Source organism: Bidens hawaiensis, unplaced genomic scaffold, assembly GCF_021521415.1.
Source record: "Bidens hawaiensis isolate Kalapana, Puna unplaced genomic scaffold, B.hawaiensis_p1.1 tig00088721_1, whole genome shotgun sequence".
Lineage (NCBI taxonomy): Eukaryota > Viridiplantae > Streptophyta > Magnoliopsida > Asterales > Asteraceae > Bidens > Bidens hawaiensis.
In genome coordinates, this window is record NW_027504355.1 from 1 (window position 1) to 14,794 (window position 14,794).

A 14,794-nucleotide genomic window follows, 5' to 3' on the forward strand; every position below is an offset into this window, starting at 1 on the left:
TGGTGGTGAGGTGGCGGCTATGGGCGGGATGATGGCGGCTTTAAGCTCAAGTGTGGCGTTTTCCGGTGGTGGGTCTGATCACTTGAAAGTAGGGGTGGCAATCTTGACCCAAACTCTTTCAAATGAGTCAATTTGAGTTGTTTTAAAAGTTAAATGAGTTGGTTTAGGTAAAATGTTTTAACTAAATGGGTCAAAATGAGTCATTTGAAATTCAATTATTTTATTTTCGGGTCAAAATGGGTCGAAAAGTTCAAAGAAATGGGTCGATGTGAGTTAGTGTCCTAAGGAAAAGTGACAGGTTTCGGATCAGAACGGGTTTTCGTACAAGACAGGTTTCAACACGAAACGGGTTTCAGATTGGAACGGGTTCGGTTCAGATTTCAAGCCAACACGAGTTTTCACCCGTGACGGTTGGGTTTTGGTTTCTTTCTGGTCGATTTTGGACTCGTTTTTGTTCGTTTTTTCAGTTTTATTTTTGTTCGGTTTGAATTCTTTTAGTTTCGTTTTGATTGATTTTTCGATTTCGATTGATGTGGTCCGGTTTTGGCTTTTTGCTTCTTTTTTTCATTTTTGTCGATTCTTTCGGTTTCGGTTCGATTCTAGGTGTTTTATTTTATTTTTTTTTATTGAACGAGGATAACGTAGGAAACATTTTAGTGTTTTTACTTTTTTTTGTTTATGATTTATATTTTGAGTTATAATTTTATTATTATTATTTTTGAATATTTTTTTGAGGGTTTTTTATCTTAATAGAAAACCCCTAAAAAATTCAAAAAAAATAAAAAAATCATAACTTAAAATATAAATCAAAAACAAAAAGTCTAAAACAACTAAAATGTTTTCGCCGTTATTCTCGTTCAAAAAAAAAAAAACAAAACCCGGTTCGACCCTAACCTATTTCGACCCAAACCAAGGCAACCCATTTTTTAATTGACCCATTTTGACCCAAACTCATACTCGTTTTGACCCATGACTCATTTCAACTCATGACTCGTTCAACCCAACCCAACCCAACCCGTTTACCACCTCTGCTTGAAAGCCATGAATCATGGGAATTATTATTGTGATCATCAACACCAAACATAGATGTGTTTTATGAATATCTATGTTTGAGCAAAAATTTGTTAAGTTTTCGAAATTTTAGTTAATGTAATTGTCATGCGTTTATTTATTTATCTTGTGCTAAAAAATAAAAGAGAACGAGTTGGGCTTTTATATCGGACTTTTATCCTGTTCGAGAGTTTGAGCATTAAATATATATAAGGTCAAAATATATGATAAGTCGAGTTCTTCGACAACCTTTTGAGTGTTAATATATATCAATGGAATTTGCGATTTATCTTGAATTTTACAACGATATACATGTGTATAACTGTATTATGTAATTGATGATGATGTAAATATGTAACTGTTACGGTTTTGTTTCGTAATGGTAAGAATATATTTACAAGTATAAATAGTTATATAAATTGGTAAAAACTTTTATATTTACAACTAAGATGTCACAGGCTACACTGTACTGATAGGCTTCTTTGAGCTCCATTTTATATTTCCAAGCTAAGATTGGAAGGAGTTGATATAAATTTGGTCCAAAGGTTGCTAGAGATCATGCATGCGATGAAGAGTTATTCAGTGAGTTTTGGCTATATTTGTCGTAGATGAGGGTAGAACGTCACGTTTAACCGTTTAAAAGTTCTTCGGTGATAAAAACTTTAGGATGAATAACCTCTTAAGAAGCTTTCACCCGACTATCAAAAATCAATGTCATATGCTCTCTGTAGACACGCGATAATTATACTGGTTGATATAAGCAGTCGAACGTAACTAATTTTTCCACGAACTTGTATCTACCTTTCAGGATGAGGCGGGCAAACCTTATATAGAAGATGAAAGTATAATATGGCTTTCGCAACACCTTAGGTGAAGGGTGTGACTGTAACACCTTAAGCAAATCTATGTTGATGCTAGAATAATAAAAATTTTGTAGCATCGAATACCACCAACGATATTTGAAACCGGTTTGGAACCGATTGAACTCGTAGGTTTGGAACCGAAATGTAATTTTCTCCACCAAAACCGATTCCAAGTTAGTTAACCGAACCAAAGCCGGTCAAAACTCTAAACGAAACCGATAATAACTTGAACCGAATCAATCGTAACCTGGTCAAGAAACCATTTTCAACCCGAATTGAAACATTTCATAAACTGGTTTTGACTTTCTTTGATAAAACCGAGCCGGTTTCAACCCAAACCGACTTTGAGTTTTAAACCGGTTTGTCAACCTCTATGAATGTGTGAACAAAAAAAAAAGTTCAATCAAATTTTCAACTAAAAACGAGTTGGCTAAACCTTATAACAAGTCAAGCCTGAGCTCAACTTTTCAGCTCATTAATATAAGCAAGACAGGCTCAAACATTTTAGTTGTCAGTATAGATAAGCCGGCCCGAAACTTATTAAATTAACTTTTAAGTTTGTTTTATGGATAGTTGCTAACTTGCTACCAAAAGGTCCAAAAAAGTAACCAAGTTTAGTTCCAAAGCCCAGCCTAGCCCAAAAGCTACATGAAGCCCAAGAAACAAAACAATTAGACATTTTTGGCCATATCCCTAATGTTATAAATTGTATTGGGGTTTCATTATCAGGGTCTATCGCAACTGTAATTTCATCTTCTTCTTCTTCTCTCTTAACTACTTGTTGTTACTTTTCATCTCTTATTGTACCGACTATTGTTCGAGATCCTTACAATATTTGTTTTTATTTAACAACGATACAGTTAATTTGTGTTATTGGTTTATCGAATTAGGGTTTTAACGATGCTTAAGTTAACCGGATCATGACTTTTATATACGAAACTCTAAAATAATTATTGATAATATGATGTTAGGATATTACGATATGATATTTTGTGCTTTGTTTTTTAGTATTACATTTTGTTTAGCATATTTAGATGTCTAAATGTGTTGTAGATAGTAAGATGATTTGTTATTTACTATGTTTTTCTGATTATTTGAGCAAGTATGAAACTAACTCAATTTGTTTTAGCTTTGTTGATATAATGATATAGTAATTTTTGCCTCATTTCATTTTATTAGGGTTTCATTTTTTAGCATAATGTGATGTAGGTGTTAAGATGATTTGATATGTACCAACTGATCATTGTTTTTGATTGGTTGAGCATGTATGAAAGCTTCTGATTTTGTTTTTAGGTTTTTTGCGATAATTTGATTAATAGATTTTGCTTTTTTTAATAAACTGTTCGTTTTGATTCATAGTTTGCTATCAAAATGTGCTTTAGGTCGTAAGGTTACTAGATTTGTACAAACTGATTATTGTTTCTGAATAATTGCACACTTTAACATTACATTTTGAGCATTTCTAACTGTCAAAATGTTTTTTAGATGGCAAGACTTTCAAGATGCCACGACGTCCTTATGAGAAGGAACGTTTGGACGCTGAGTTGAAACTTGTTGGTGAATACGGTCTTCGGTGCAAACGTGAGCTTTGGAGGGTGCAATATGCTTTGAGCCGCATCCGTAATGCTGCAAGAATGCTTTTAACTCTTGAGGAAAAGGACCCGCGTAGAATCTTTGAGGGGGAAGCTCTTATGAGGAGAATGAACCGTTATGGTTTGTTGGATGAGAGCCAAAACAAGCTCGATTATGTGTTGGCTCTAACTGTTGAGAACTTCCTTGAACGTCGTCTCCAGACCCTTGTGTTCAAGACTGGTATGGCTAAGTCCATCCATCATGCTAGAGTTCTCATCAAGCAGAGACACATCAGGTATAAACTTTAACCGTTTATTGAAGTTTGTAAATCTAATGATTTTATAAATGTCATCTTTAAACAGGATTCTTGTCGTGATTGATTATTGTTTAATAGGGTTGGAAGGCAGGTGGTGAATGTGCCTTCTTTCATGGTGAGAGTTGACTCGCAGAAGCACATTGACTTTTCGCTCACGAGTCCGTTTGGAGGGGGTCAACCAGGAAGGGTGAAGCGAAAGAACCAGAAGGCGGCAGCAAAGAAGGCAGCTGGTGGTGATGCTGACGAGGATGATGAAGAATGAGCTTATTATGTTTGTACTTGGTCATCCATGATTTCGTTTGGTAGGGACTTTGGATGGTTTGTTAAGTCTTTGCTTGTTTTGTGTTTTCGTGGATTTAGTTAATGATAAATTTATGCTTTGGAGTTGCTATTTTGAAACTTGTGTTATTATGCTTATAGAACATCAACATGTTTGCTTATCTTTTAACTAGTTTTTTTGGTGCTTCATCTTTTTTTTAATTCATTTATTTGAGTTGTGATGACTGATTTAATTGCAATTAATGTCTCTGATTGCAAATTTGCAATCGTTGAGCAACTTTACTTTCAAGAAATGATCATTAGTGTTAACGTCTTTGCATGTAATACATTGTAAAAGTTGCAAACGTCTTTGTTATTGGGCATGTCTTTGTTCCCAGATCATAGAAGATGGTATTTACTATTTAGTTATCTGCCATTCAGGTTTAGAGTTTCAAGTTTTAACTGATTGAACAATCTTGGTTACTTTAAGGCGTATAGACAACTCAAGGCTTTGTCAAAACTTGGAACACAAACTCTTGTCCATCAAACTACTTTCAAGTCTAGGGCTGCTTTGTAGTTTCATCTTTTCAATGTATTTGCTTGCATTTGGTGATGATAATGCACTAATAGGTTGAACAAGGTTTTCAGTCTGTCGGTCCAGATACTTGGTTGATCTTAATGTTGGATAGCTGTTTATATGCTTTTATTATGATTTTACGGATGTATGAGAATCCTAAGCCTATTAATATTTATTTATTTTAACCCATATTTTGATTTACTCACTTTTGCGGCCTCCGTCCAATTTTTTTTAAATTTATCATAATTGGCAAGAAATTAAATCTCGATGGCCCAATTGCATAAAACAAAATTTTTGAATGAAAGTCACAAAAGTAACAAAACATCATGAACGATTTTAACACTTTACTCCATTCATATATGTAGATCGTTTTCGGTCAGTTGGTTAATGATATCATTGGCATTGATTTCATAGAGTTAGGTTCAAATAGGAAGTTTGATTTACCTAAGAAAGCTAGGAATGTGGGTATTTAAGGCTACCACTTTAATATTGAAAACCCACTTCCTTTAATCTCAAAAACCTATTTACATTAAATTTGAAAAACCCACTTACATCTTCACTCATTTGTTTTATAATGTTGATAGGTTTTATAATGTTTTATCAATTCAACACGACAATTTTTCTATTTTATAGTTTTCGGTTTTAAGTTATCATAAAATTAACGTTTTTAGAACCAACCATTTGATGATCACAAATCTTTACAAAAATACTCAGCACCTGGCTTTCTTGCTCCCATACGAAGACCACTGGATCCTACGTGTTTCTATGTTCAATTGTGGAAAGGGTCAGCATAAAAGCAAATTTATCAAAGGCAAGACCGGGTAGTGAGTGAAAACCGGCTTCTGTCAAACTGGGTTTTGAGCGAAATGAGTCTAAGTCGAAAGATGTTTTTAAAGTGTATCAACTTGGTTTTTATTGAAATGGGCTCATGTCAAAACAAGTTGTTTAAAAAGAAATAATATCAAAAACGGGCTTATGCTTACCTGACATTCTTCTATGCCCATTCGGCAATGGCAGCCATTGCGGTGGTGTAGGCGGCAGTGTGAAGGTGGCAATTGGCAACAAAGACAGGGGCAGTAATGCTAGTGGTAACAACAGTGTTGGACTCATTGCAGTTTAGTCGAGTGCTCATTCCCCTTCCCCGTGACTAATTTACAAGAAATCATATATGAGACCTAAGTTTACAAAATTAATAATAGAGATTGATAGTGTTGGTGGGCTTAGCCTACTATCCCATTGTTTTGATGATTCCTCTTGCTTTTATTTTATTATTATTATTATTATTATTATTATTATTATTATTATTATTATTATTGTTGTTGTAAGATGATGCCTCTTGGCTCTTGCTGTTATTTTTAATGATAAACCTCAAACTTTTTAATTTAAAACGGATCATGATGAACACTTTAGTTTAGGACGGTGGCTTCCGGCCCAACCATTGTGGTGGCCTAAAACAAATGAAAATTTTGGCGCCTTATTATAAAAAAGGAGTTTGTACTTTTCAATTTTTATTTATTCCGCTTCTTATTTAATTAAATGAAGTTAATATAAAAACAAAATAGTATCATTCCTTTTTAGACACTCTATTTTATAAAATAAGCTAGTATGTCGCGTTGTGGCAATTTAGACCTGTCTATTAGAAAAAAACAAAATATGAATGTGGACTTAAAAGAAATTTGATTCGAAAGATATTAAGAAAATATCTTTTCTTTTAGATAACACCCCATACACCGAAATACTTTTAATATGGACATTTACAATTTACTAGAACTAAGAACTATTATTGAAGTAATTTTTATTTTAAGAAAAATGAAATGTATCTAAAGCATGAGTTAAAATTATTATTGAATTAATGATTTTCCTTTAGAAAAATAAAAAAATAAATGTAATTCAATTTAAACTTATGGTCGCTTGAGCTGAGTTCCCATTCATTAATCACTAAAAGAAACTAAAAAATTAAATTACCAATTGGGATTCGAACCATAGTTGTTCAGAAAGAAGCCTGCGATTTAACCACCAAACCAAAGCATTCTTTGTTCTTTTGATTAACTTAAAATTTATATATGATATATCATTTTTATACTTTTATTAATTGGGGCCTCAAAATTTTTTGGGCTTAAGCCCTAACTTTTGTCACATAAACATACGGGCCGGCCCTGGTGGCTTCAGCAACGATGTGACAGTGTCGATAGCAGCAACGAAGTTGTGGTGACAGCGTAAGCGATGGTGGGTGTGATATGTGGTGGTTTTGTGAGACGGATAATGGTGGTAGAATGGTGGTGTTGTGGTGGTGGATTGGTGGTGATTAACTAGAAGAGCTAGGGTATAGGCCGTGTTACACACGGGTGAAAAAACATATCAACAAATCATATAAATATAGACAACATATTCAACCAACACAAATATGTTCCGAGCAAGATGATACTTTTCGGCTGCCAAAGTAATAAACTAATTATTAATCTTAATACAATAGGTTATAAGAGATAAATAGGAAACTTTAAAAAAATATAACCAGCAAATTACCAAGATTATTGTGAAAATCTCGCAAATATTATAAAAATATGTTGCTTTAAAAATCTTCATCAAGAGATGACGACAACTTCAATGGAATTTGTCTGTGAATGTTCAAATCATTGCCATTTTGCAATCCAATAATACTACAAATGACAAATATTACTATTAAATAATAGTAACATATTCAAAAATATTAACAAAAATATATAGAAAGAAAAAACATACAGTAATTGTTAACATCATTACTTTATTTAAAATCAGTTTCATTATATATATTTTTTTTCAATTGTATACATTAACCTTGATATTTATGTGTAATTAAAAAATTATTCAAATATTAATTAAATGATAATTGCATCATTTGAAATTAAAAGTACAGCTCTAATACAATTAATATGTTATAAACAAAATGGATTCATATATATAGGTTAAAAACAATTACAAAAGTTTAAATAAACATACATATCTACATATACTATGAGTTGGACAACAAAATCTTGTCACTTATTATAATCTACATATATAATATGCAAATAAAACATATAAGTAACATTTATAAATTTATCTAACTATTCAACGTAGTTGGTATATATTCATTCATTCCTACGTTTATATAGACATTATTGGTTATAAACTTGGTATTAAATCTTTTTTGTTTGATTATTTTTTTGCTATCACATGGAGCCAATGTTCTTATATATTTATCAAATAATTGTATTTGTAAAACAAAGAAAGTGTTATAGTTAAAGACGTCATAACTAATAAATTAATTAGCGGTCAACATATATCGCACACACTTAAATTCAAACGATTTACATATATAAAAAGTATAAATTGTTTTAAAGTTGGCAAAATATAATATTATTAATTATGCTTATATCATTTTGGTCAAATTATAGTTAGTTATCACAATATTTGAAATCATTCTTAAAATACATAAATCTTTGTAACAATATTATTAGTGTAATTAAAATAAATTTGAGCTTAAATAATTAAATTTGACTTCCATAATCACTCGGGTCTTTTAGAAAGAGTTAATAATTGAATTGACTTCTATAATTAAGTAATTCAATTTGACTTCCACAATTAAGTAAATGGAAATCAAATTTCAAATTAATTAATTACCTTAAATATCTTTAAATAAAAATCAGCAGTCATAAATTGAATTAAAGGTAATTAAGTTGCAATGATTTACGTGAAATCATGGAAATACATTGAATATATAAAATATAATGTAAATGCTTATTTGAATTAAATTATTATATTGCAAATCTTGTAACTAAAATAATGGAAATTTTATAACATATGTATTGAGTTTTCCATATATAACGTAATTGGTTATATTTAGAAAATATAATGTATCTTGCAATATAATAATAGAATAATGTTTTAAGTCAAATATATTGAAATATAAAAATGGTAAGGTGTAAATGTTATTATTTCCGTCAAAATAAGATGTAACCACTAATTAGAAAAAGTAATAAATTAATAATAACAAATTTTCTAAAATTATAATAATTATTATAAATTATATAGATTATCATTAATAAAGGATAAATATAAGATACAAATAAATTTTTCTTTAATACATTGGTTCTGATTAAAATATATTAAATGAACAAAACCAACAACTATATATGACTAATATATAAAAATCAAATAAATTACATGAATTGTGAAAAATACATAAATACATGAATAATAACAAAAATATACATCAATATTAAACAAAAAATAAGATATCGTATCAACAAATCTTCAACCCATGAAATTAGCTATATCAAGTTGGGAACATAACCTGAAATGAGAAAATTAAATATTAATATTCGCTTTACAAATAATAAATTTTAACCGTGGTAATCTTACATGTTATGAAATGTTTGACCAGTAATTCATAAAAATTCAACTTTAATTTAAATTTGAAAATTTATAAATTTTAAATTACATCGTTTTAGAAATAATAAATTTTAGTGATGGTAATTTTAGACATTAATGTTTGTTCAATCAACCATTTAAAAAGTTCAACTTAAACTTAAATTCAACTTTAATGTTTGACCAGACAATTTAAAAATGTTTGACCAACTTAAACGTTTGACCAGCAATTAAATAAAAAAAATCAACTTTAATTTAAATTTGGAAATTTAATCTTTTTAAATCAAATTGTTTTAGAAAATAATAAATTGTAATGATGGTAAGTTTAGCGTTATGGAATATTGACCAACCATTTACAAATTTCAACTTTAACTTAAATTTGGAATTTAAAATTCAAAATTGTAATCGTTTTAGAAATAAAAAAAATTAGTCGTGGTAATGCTACATGCTATGGAATGTTAAACCACTGATTTACAAAATGTTCTAATTGATAACCGGAATATTTGAATCGTGTTACTGGAAAAACGAAATAGGGAAAATCTCCATTGTATCTTCTGTTTTGATATAGAACCTAAAGAGATTATAAGAAAAACATATAATAATTAATATAAATACAAACAAAAACGGAAAACAAAAACAATTGTAAATGAAATAAGGAATAATATGATAATCGGACATTAGAGTAGCAGATAAAATTTTACCGGGAAACCGTAATAACATCAAAATATCAATTCAATCTTGGATTTTGATATACAACCAAAAGAGATTATTACAAAATCATATAACAATTAAAATAAATATAAAACCTTATCAGAAAACATTACCGGAAAAAGACATAACATTGCCGGAAAATCATATAACATTGTTGGCCATTAGAGTATAATATATAACCTTACCGGAAAACGATTTACATTACCGGAATATTGAAGATGATGGAGTTAGTAAGCCGAGAGAGAGAGAGAGAGAGAGAGAGAGAGAGAGAGATTAAAATGATTATGTTAGGATAATCTTAAGGTTTAAATATATTGTAGAGATGATTTGGAAATAATAGGAAAGCTGACGTGGCAACATAATAGACAATATGAGAATGAAAACTTGGTGAGTTTGATGCATAGGTGGATAGGCTAGTAGAAAGACATGTGAAGAAATTGTATTGATTTAATATATTAGTATGATGATAGAATAGAGAGAAAGAGAGACAATAAGAAAAATAGCTCAATCAACATATCTCATTAAACTACTTTCAACAGTATTTAACAACCAAGAGCTAACTAACTACTAACTAATTTCTAACTACCTTATTTACAGCTTTGATCCTTCTATTATTGAATATTACAAGATTAGTCCCTGACCTACTAAAACCCACATATCAATACTCCCCTCTTTTAAAAAATTTTGCCCCAAAATTTCTAAAAATTGAACTCTGGAAACCTTAATTGCATCTCTTCCAGATCCTCCCACGATGCTTCGGCTAAAGGTAATCCCTCCCATTTAATCAAAACTCAAACACCCACTCTGTTGCGTTTCTTAATAATCCTCTTTTGAATTACTGCAGCTGGGTAATATTGGAAACGAGGCTGGGTTGGTAAAGGCATAATCTTTGAATGATCTCCACGAGCTAATTTGAGTAGAGAGACGTGGAAAGTTGGATGAATCTGCGACTCTACTGGTAAGTCCAATCTATAAGCAACTTTTCCAATTTTTTCCACTATCATAAAGGGCCCATAATACTTAGGGCTCAACTTGGATTGTTTAGTAGGCCTGATGATTGCTCTTTATAGGGATGTAGTTTTAGGAACACGAAATCACCTTCTTTGAACTCCCTCTCTGTTCTGTTCCTATCTGCAATTTGCTTCATCCTATTTTGGGCTACCACTAAAGAGTGCTTCAATTGTTGAATCATTAGCTCCCTCTCAGTTAGTAACCGATCCATTGCTTCTATAGGACAATCTTTAGGAACATATGGAATGAAAATAGGTGGTGGGTAGCCATACAGAGCCTGAAAAGGTGTCATCTTTAAGGAAGTATGATAATTAGAATTATACCACCATTCGGCTAAGGACAACCATTTCAACCAATTTGAGTTGGTAGCAAGTGTCATGCTTCTCAGATAAGCTTCAATACACCTGTTCACTACCTCAGTCTGCCCATCAGACTGAGGATGATAAGCTGTAGACATGGACAACTGTATACCTTGCAATTTTGTAAACTCCTTCCAAAATTGACTTAGAAATACATGGTCTCTGTCTGAAACAATTGTTTGAGGCCAACCATGAAGTTTAAAGACATAATCTAAGAACAATTGAGCAACTGTCTCAGCTGAATATGGATGTCCCAAAGGTATAAAATGCCCATACTTTGTCAACATATCCACAACAACCAAATCGAGTCCTTCCCATGTATTTTAGGAAATCCACCCACAAAGTCCATGGAAATATCTAAAAAAACATACCTTGGAATGGGCAATGGCTGCAACAAACCAGGCGAAGCCACATTCTCATGCTTTGTTCTCTGAAAAACATCACAACTCCTGATGATTTGTCTCACTTGCTTGTGGAGGCCCTTCCATGTAAACATGGATTGGATTTTTTGAACCGTGGCATGAACACCAGAATGACCTCCCATTTCTGAATTGTGACTTAAATTAACAATGTATTTCTGTAATGTCTCATCTTTCCCAACCACTATCTTAGAGTTCTTTGTTAAAACAGTGCCATTCCATTGATACTTCGGTACTTTTTCACCCTTTAACAACTTCTGCAACTTTTGTTGAATCTGAACATCATATTCCCAGGATTTGGTGATCCTTTGAAACAGGGTATCATCCAATGTGGATAATGAAATCATACATAATGTAGGACCCTGAACCCTAGAGAGAGCATCTGCAACCTTAATTTCCACCCCTTTTTTATATAAAATTTCATAGTCAAACCCCATAAGCTTTGATAACCAGACATGTTGTAGAGGAGTAGTCAATTTTTGTTCCAACAAGTGTTTAAGACTCTTTTGATCAGTATTAATGATGAAATAACCAATAGAAAGATAATGCTGCCAATGCTTTACTGCAAAAATAATAGCTAGAAGTTCCTTTTCATACACAGAATAGGCATGTTGCCTTGGTGAAAGAGCCTTGCTGATAAAAGCAAGGGGATGACCATCTTGCATTAGCACAGCCCCAAAGCCCAATGCAGAAGCATCAGTTTAGGGGTCCATATAAAATTGTTTTTCTTAAAGAGGGTAGTAAGAGGTTTAGCTAAGTTCCCATAGGATCTTATGAACCTTCTATAATATCCTGATAAGCCCAAGAAACCCCTTAACTGTTTGATGTTGCTAGGAATAAGCCATGATTGAATAGACTCAATTTTCTTTGGATCAGTAGCAATTCCTTCTTTATTGATTATATGCCCTAAGTATTCAACAGATCCTCCACCAAAAGAGAATTTAGACAATTTTTCATACAATCTATTAGCTCTTAGAATCTGTAAAACTTCTTTCAAATGACCCATGTATTCTTCCACAGTCTTGCTATAAACTAAAATGTCATCAAAAACTGATTTTCTTAACAAAGGTTTCAAAGTGTAGTTCATAAGGGCCTGAAATGTTGCTGGGGCATTTGTTAGGCCAAATGGCATGACCATAAATTCAAAATGCCCCTCATGGGTCCTAAAAGCTGTTTTTGGAATGTCATCAGGGTACATTCTGATTTGATGATACCCAGATCTCAAATCCAGCTTAGAAAAAATAGTAGACCCACCCAGTTCATCCATCAGATCCTCTATTAAAGGAATAGGGAATCCATTCTTTATAGTTGCATCATTAAGCTTCCTATAGTTTATACACATGCTCCAACTCCCATCTTTTTTTCTTGACCAAAACTACAGGAGCTGCAAAAGGACTGACACTGTTTCTGATCACCCCAGTGTCAATTAATTCTTTGGTCGTTTTTTCAATAATGTCCTTTTGAGCCAATTGATATCTATAAGGATTTTGATTTATAATAACAGATTCATCCTTCAAGACAATTCTGTGATCAAAAGCCCTATGAGGTGGTAGACTAGTAGGTGTTTGAAACACATCATCAAATTCTTTCAAAAGTTTATCAAAAACCTCCGGACTTACAGGGTTAGACACTAAGGTCTTGTGCTGAAACTGTTCCTCAGAAGCATCTACTTTCAAACTGTACACGTGACCTTGAATAAAATGATCATCACTTGTCAATAATTGGTTCATGACCTCCATTGAAAACAAGGACAACTTGTTACTATGATTTCCCTTTAATTGATAAGTCTTATTTCCCACCCTAAATTGCATAGTGAGGTCTTTGAAATTCCAAACAATGTCCCCAAGTGGCAGGAGCCATTGTGCACCCAATACCATGTCATAAGTTTCCAATGATATGACCAACACATCAGCTTTAAACCATAACCCTTGCATCTGCCATTCAAAGTTTCTGCATATTTTCTTGCACATTAATGGTATTCCATTGGCAACCCCAACCTTCATAGGGTTAATGTCTTCTAATTGACAACTAAGCTTAATAGCTAATTTTTCATCTAAGAAATTATGTGTAGAACCTGAATCCGTGAGGATTCTTAAAGTCTTAGTTCCAATATTACCAACAACTTGCATAGTGGAGAAAGAAGGAACCCATGTTAGTGCATGTATTGAAATCAGTGGGTCATGAGTGGTGGTATGAATAATGGTTTCAGAATCTTGTTGGATACCAAGGTCTCCTTCCTCATCATCCTCAATTTCTAGAACATAAAGTTGTTTATTGGGACATTTATGGGTTGAAGTGAATTTTTCAGGGCACCAAAAACATTCACCCCTAAGTCTCTTGGCCTCCATCTCTTTATTTGGTAAATTCAACTTGTTTTATTAGGATAAATTCTTTGGTTCAAGGGTGGTGAGGGTAGTAATGGTAAATGGTTGGTGTTAATTGGTGGTTTAAGGACTGAATTGGGTTTGTAAGAAGAAATAGGTGTTGGGTTTGGGTAAAATTTACCAGTTTGATTAGAGTAGGGTTTGGTTTTTGGTAATAAAGCTTTGTTGGCCATATCTTGCTTTTTAGAAAACTTATAGGCTTCCCTCATATTATTGGGTTCAAACATCCTAACTGGCCTTGCCAATTCAGGTTTCAACCCATTCAAAAAGATGCTAACAACATATTCCTCACAAATACTCACCCTCAACAAGTTTTCATCAAATTTTTCACAATATTCTTCCAATTCTTCTGTTTGAACAGTAGATGTGAGAACACCCATTGCATCACTATATTGATGTGTAGAAAATCTTTCTAACACATTCCCTGAATATTCAGCCCATGTAACTTCTGCTATAGGCTTAGTTAATTGCCTAACAAACGAAGAATGCCATTTCATAGCTTTACCTTCCAAATTAATTGCTGCATACCTGGCCTTGAAGGCTTCTGGTGTGCCATCAACATCAAAGAAATGTTCGCACTTGCAAATCCAATCTTCAACTTCTTGACCATCAAACTTAGGAATTCAATCTTCCCAAGCCTGTATAGTCTTTCTGTTCTGTTGTTAATGTTCTGCATGCTATCCATATGATTACCAGAACTGTTGGTTGCATGTAAATTGTTCAGATTTGTTTGATTATTAGAAAGTATATCAAGAATTTGTCTCAATTCTTGAAAAGATTTGTTTGTTTTTTCCATGAAAGCATCAAATTTCAACAATGAGGTGGTGTGATCTTTAATTGTTTTCTCAAGATCAGATTGACTCCTGGTAGTCATGATTTTTTATTATG

General features: G+C 32.3%; 1 protein-coding gene across 1 annotated transcript; it reads left to right on the forward strand.

The window, feature by feature from the left end:
- Window positions 1-2,650: 2,650 nt before the first annotated feature.
- On the forward strand, window positions 2,651-4,204 carry LOC143607885 (small ribosomal subunit protein uS4y-like). Its single transcript, XM_077083165.1, has 3 exons — window positions 2,651-2,656; window positions 3,399-3,780; window positions 3,880-4,204. Exons 2-3 carry the CDS (start codon window positions 3,416-3,418, stop codon window positions 4,061-4,063), a joined length of 549 nt encoding a protein of 182 aa, XP_076939280.1. The 5' UTR covers window positions 2,651-2,656; window positions 3,399-3,415; the 3' UTR covers window positions 4,064-4,204.
- Window positions 4,205-14,794: the final 10,590 nt, after the last annotated feature.

What these genes read in the sequence shown, in the direction of transcription:
- LOC143607885 (XM_077083165.1), top strand. Translation starts at nt 3,416, where the DNA reads ATGCCACGACGTCCTTATGAGAAGGAACGTTTGGACGCTGAGTTGAAA. An exon ending in ATCAAGCAGAGACACATCAG is followed by an intron (nt 3,781 to 3,879) that starts GTATAAACTTTA and finishes ATTGTTTAATAG; the next exon opens with GGTTGGAAGGCAGGTGGTGA.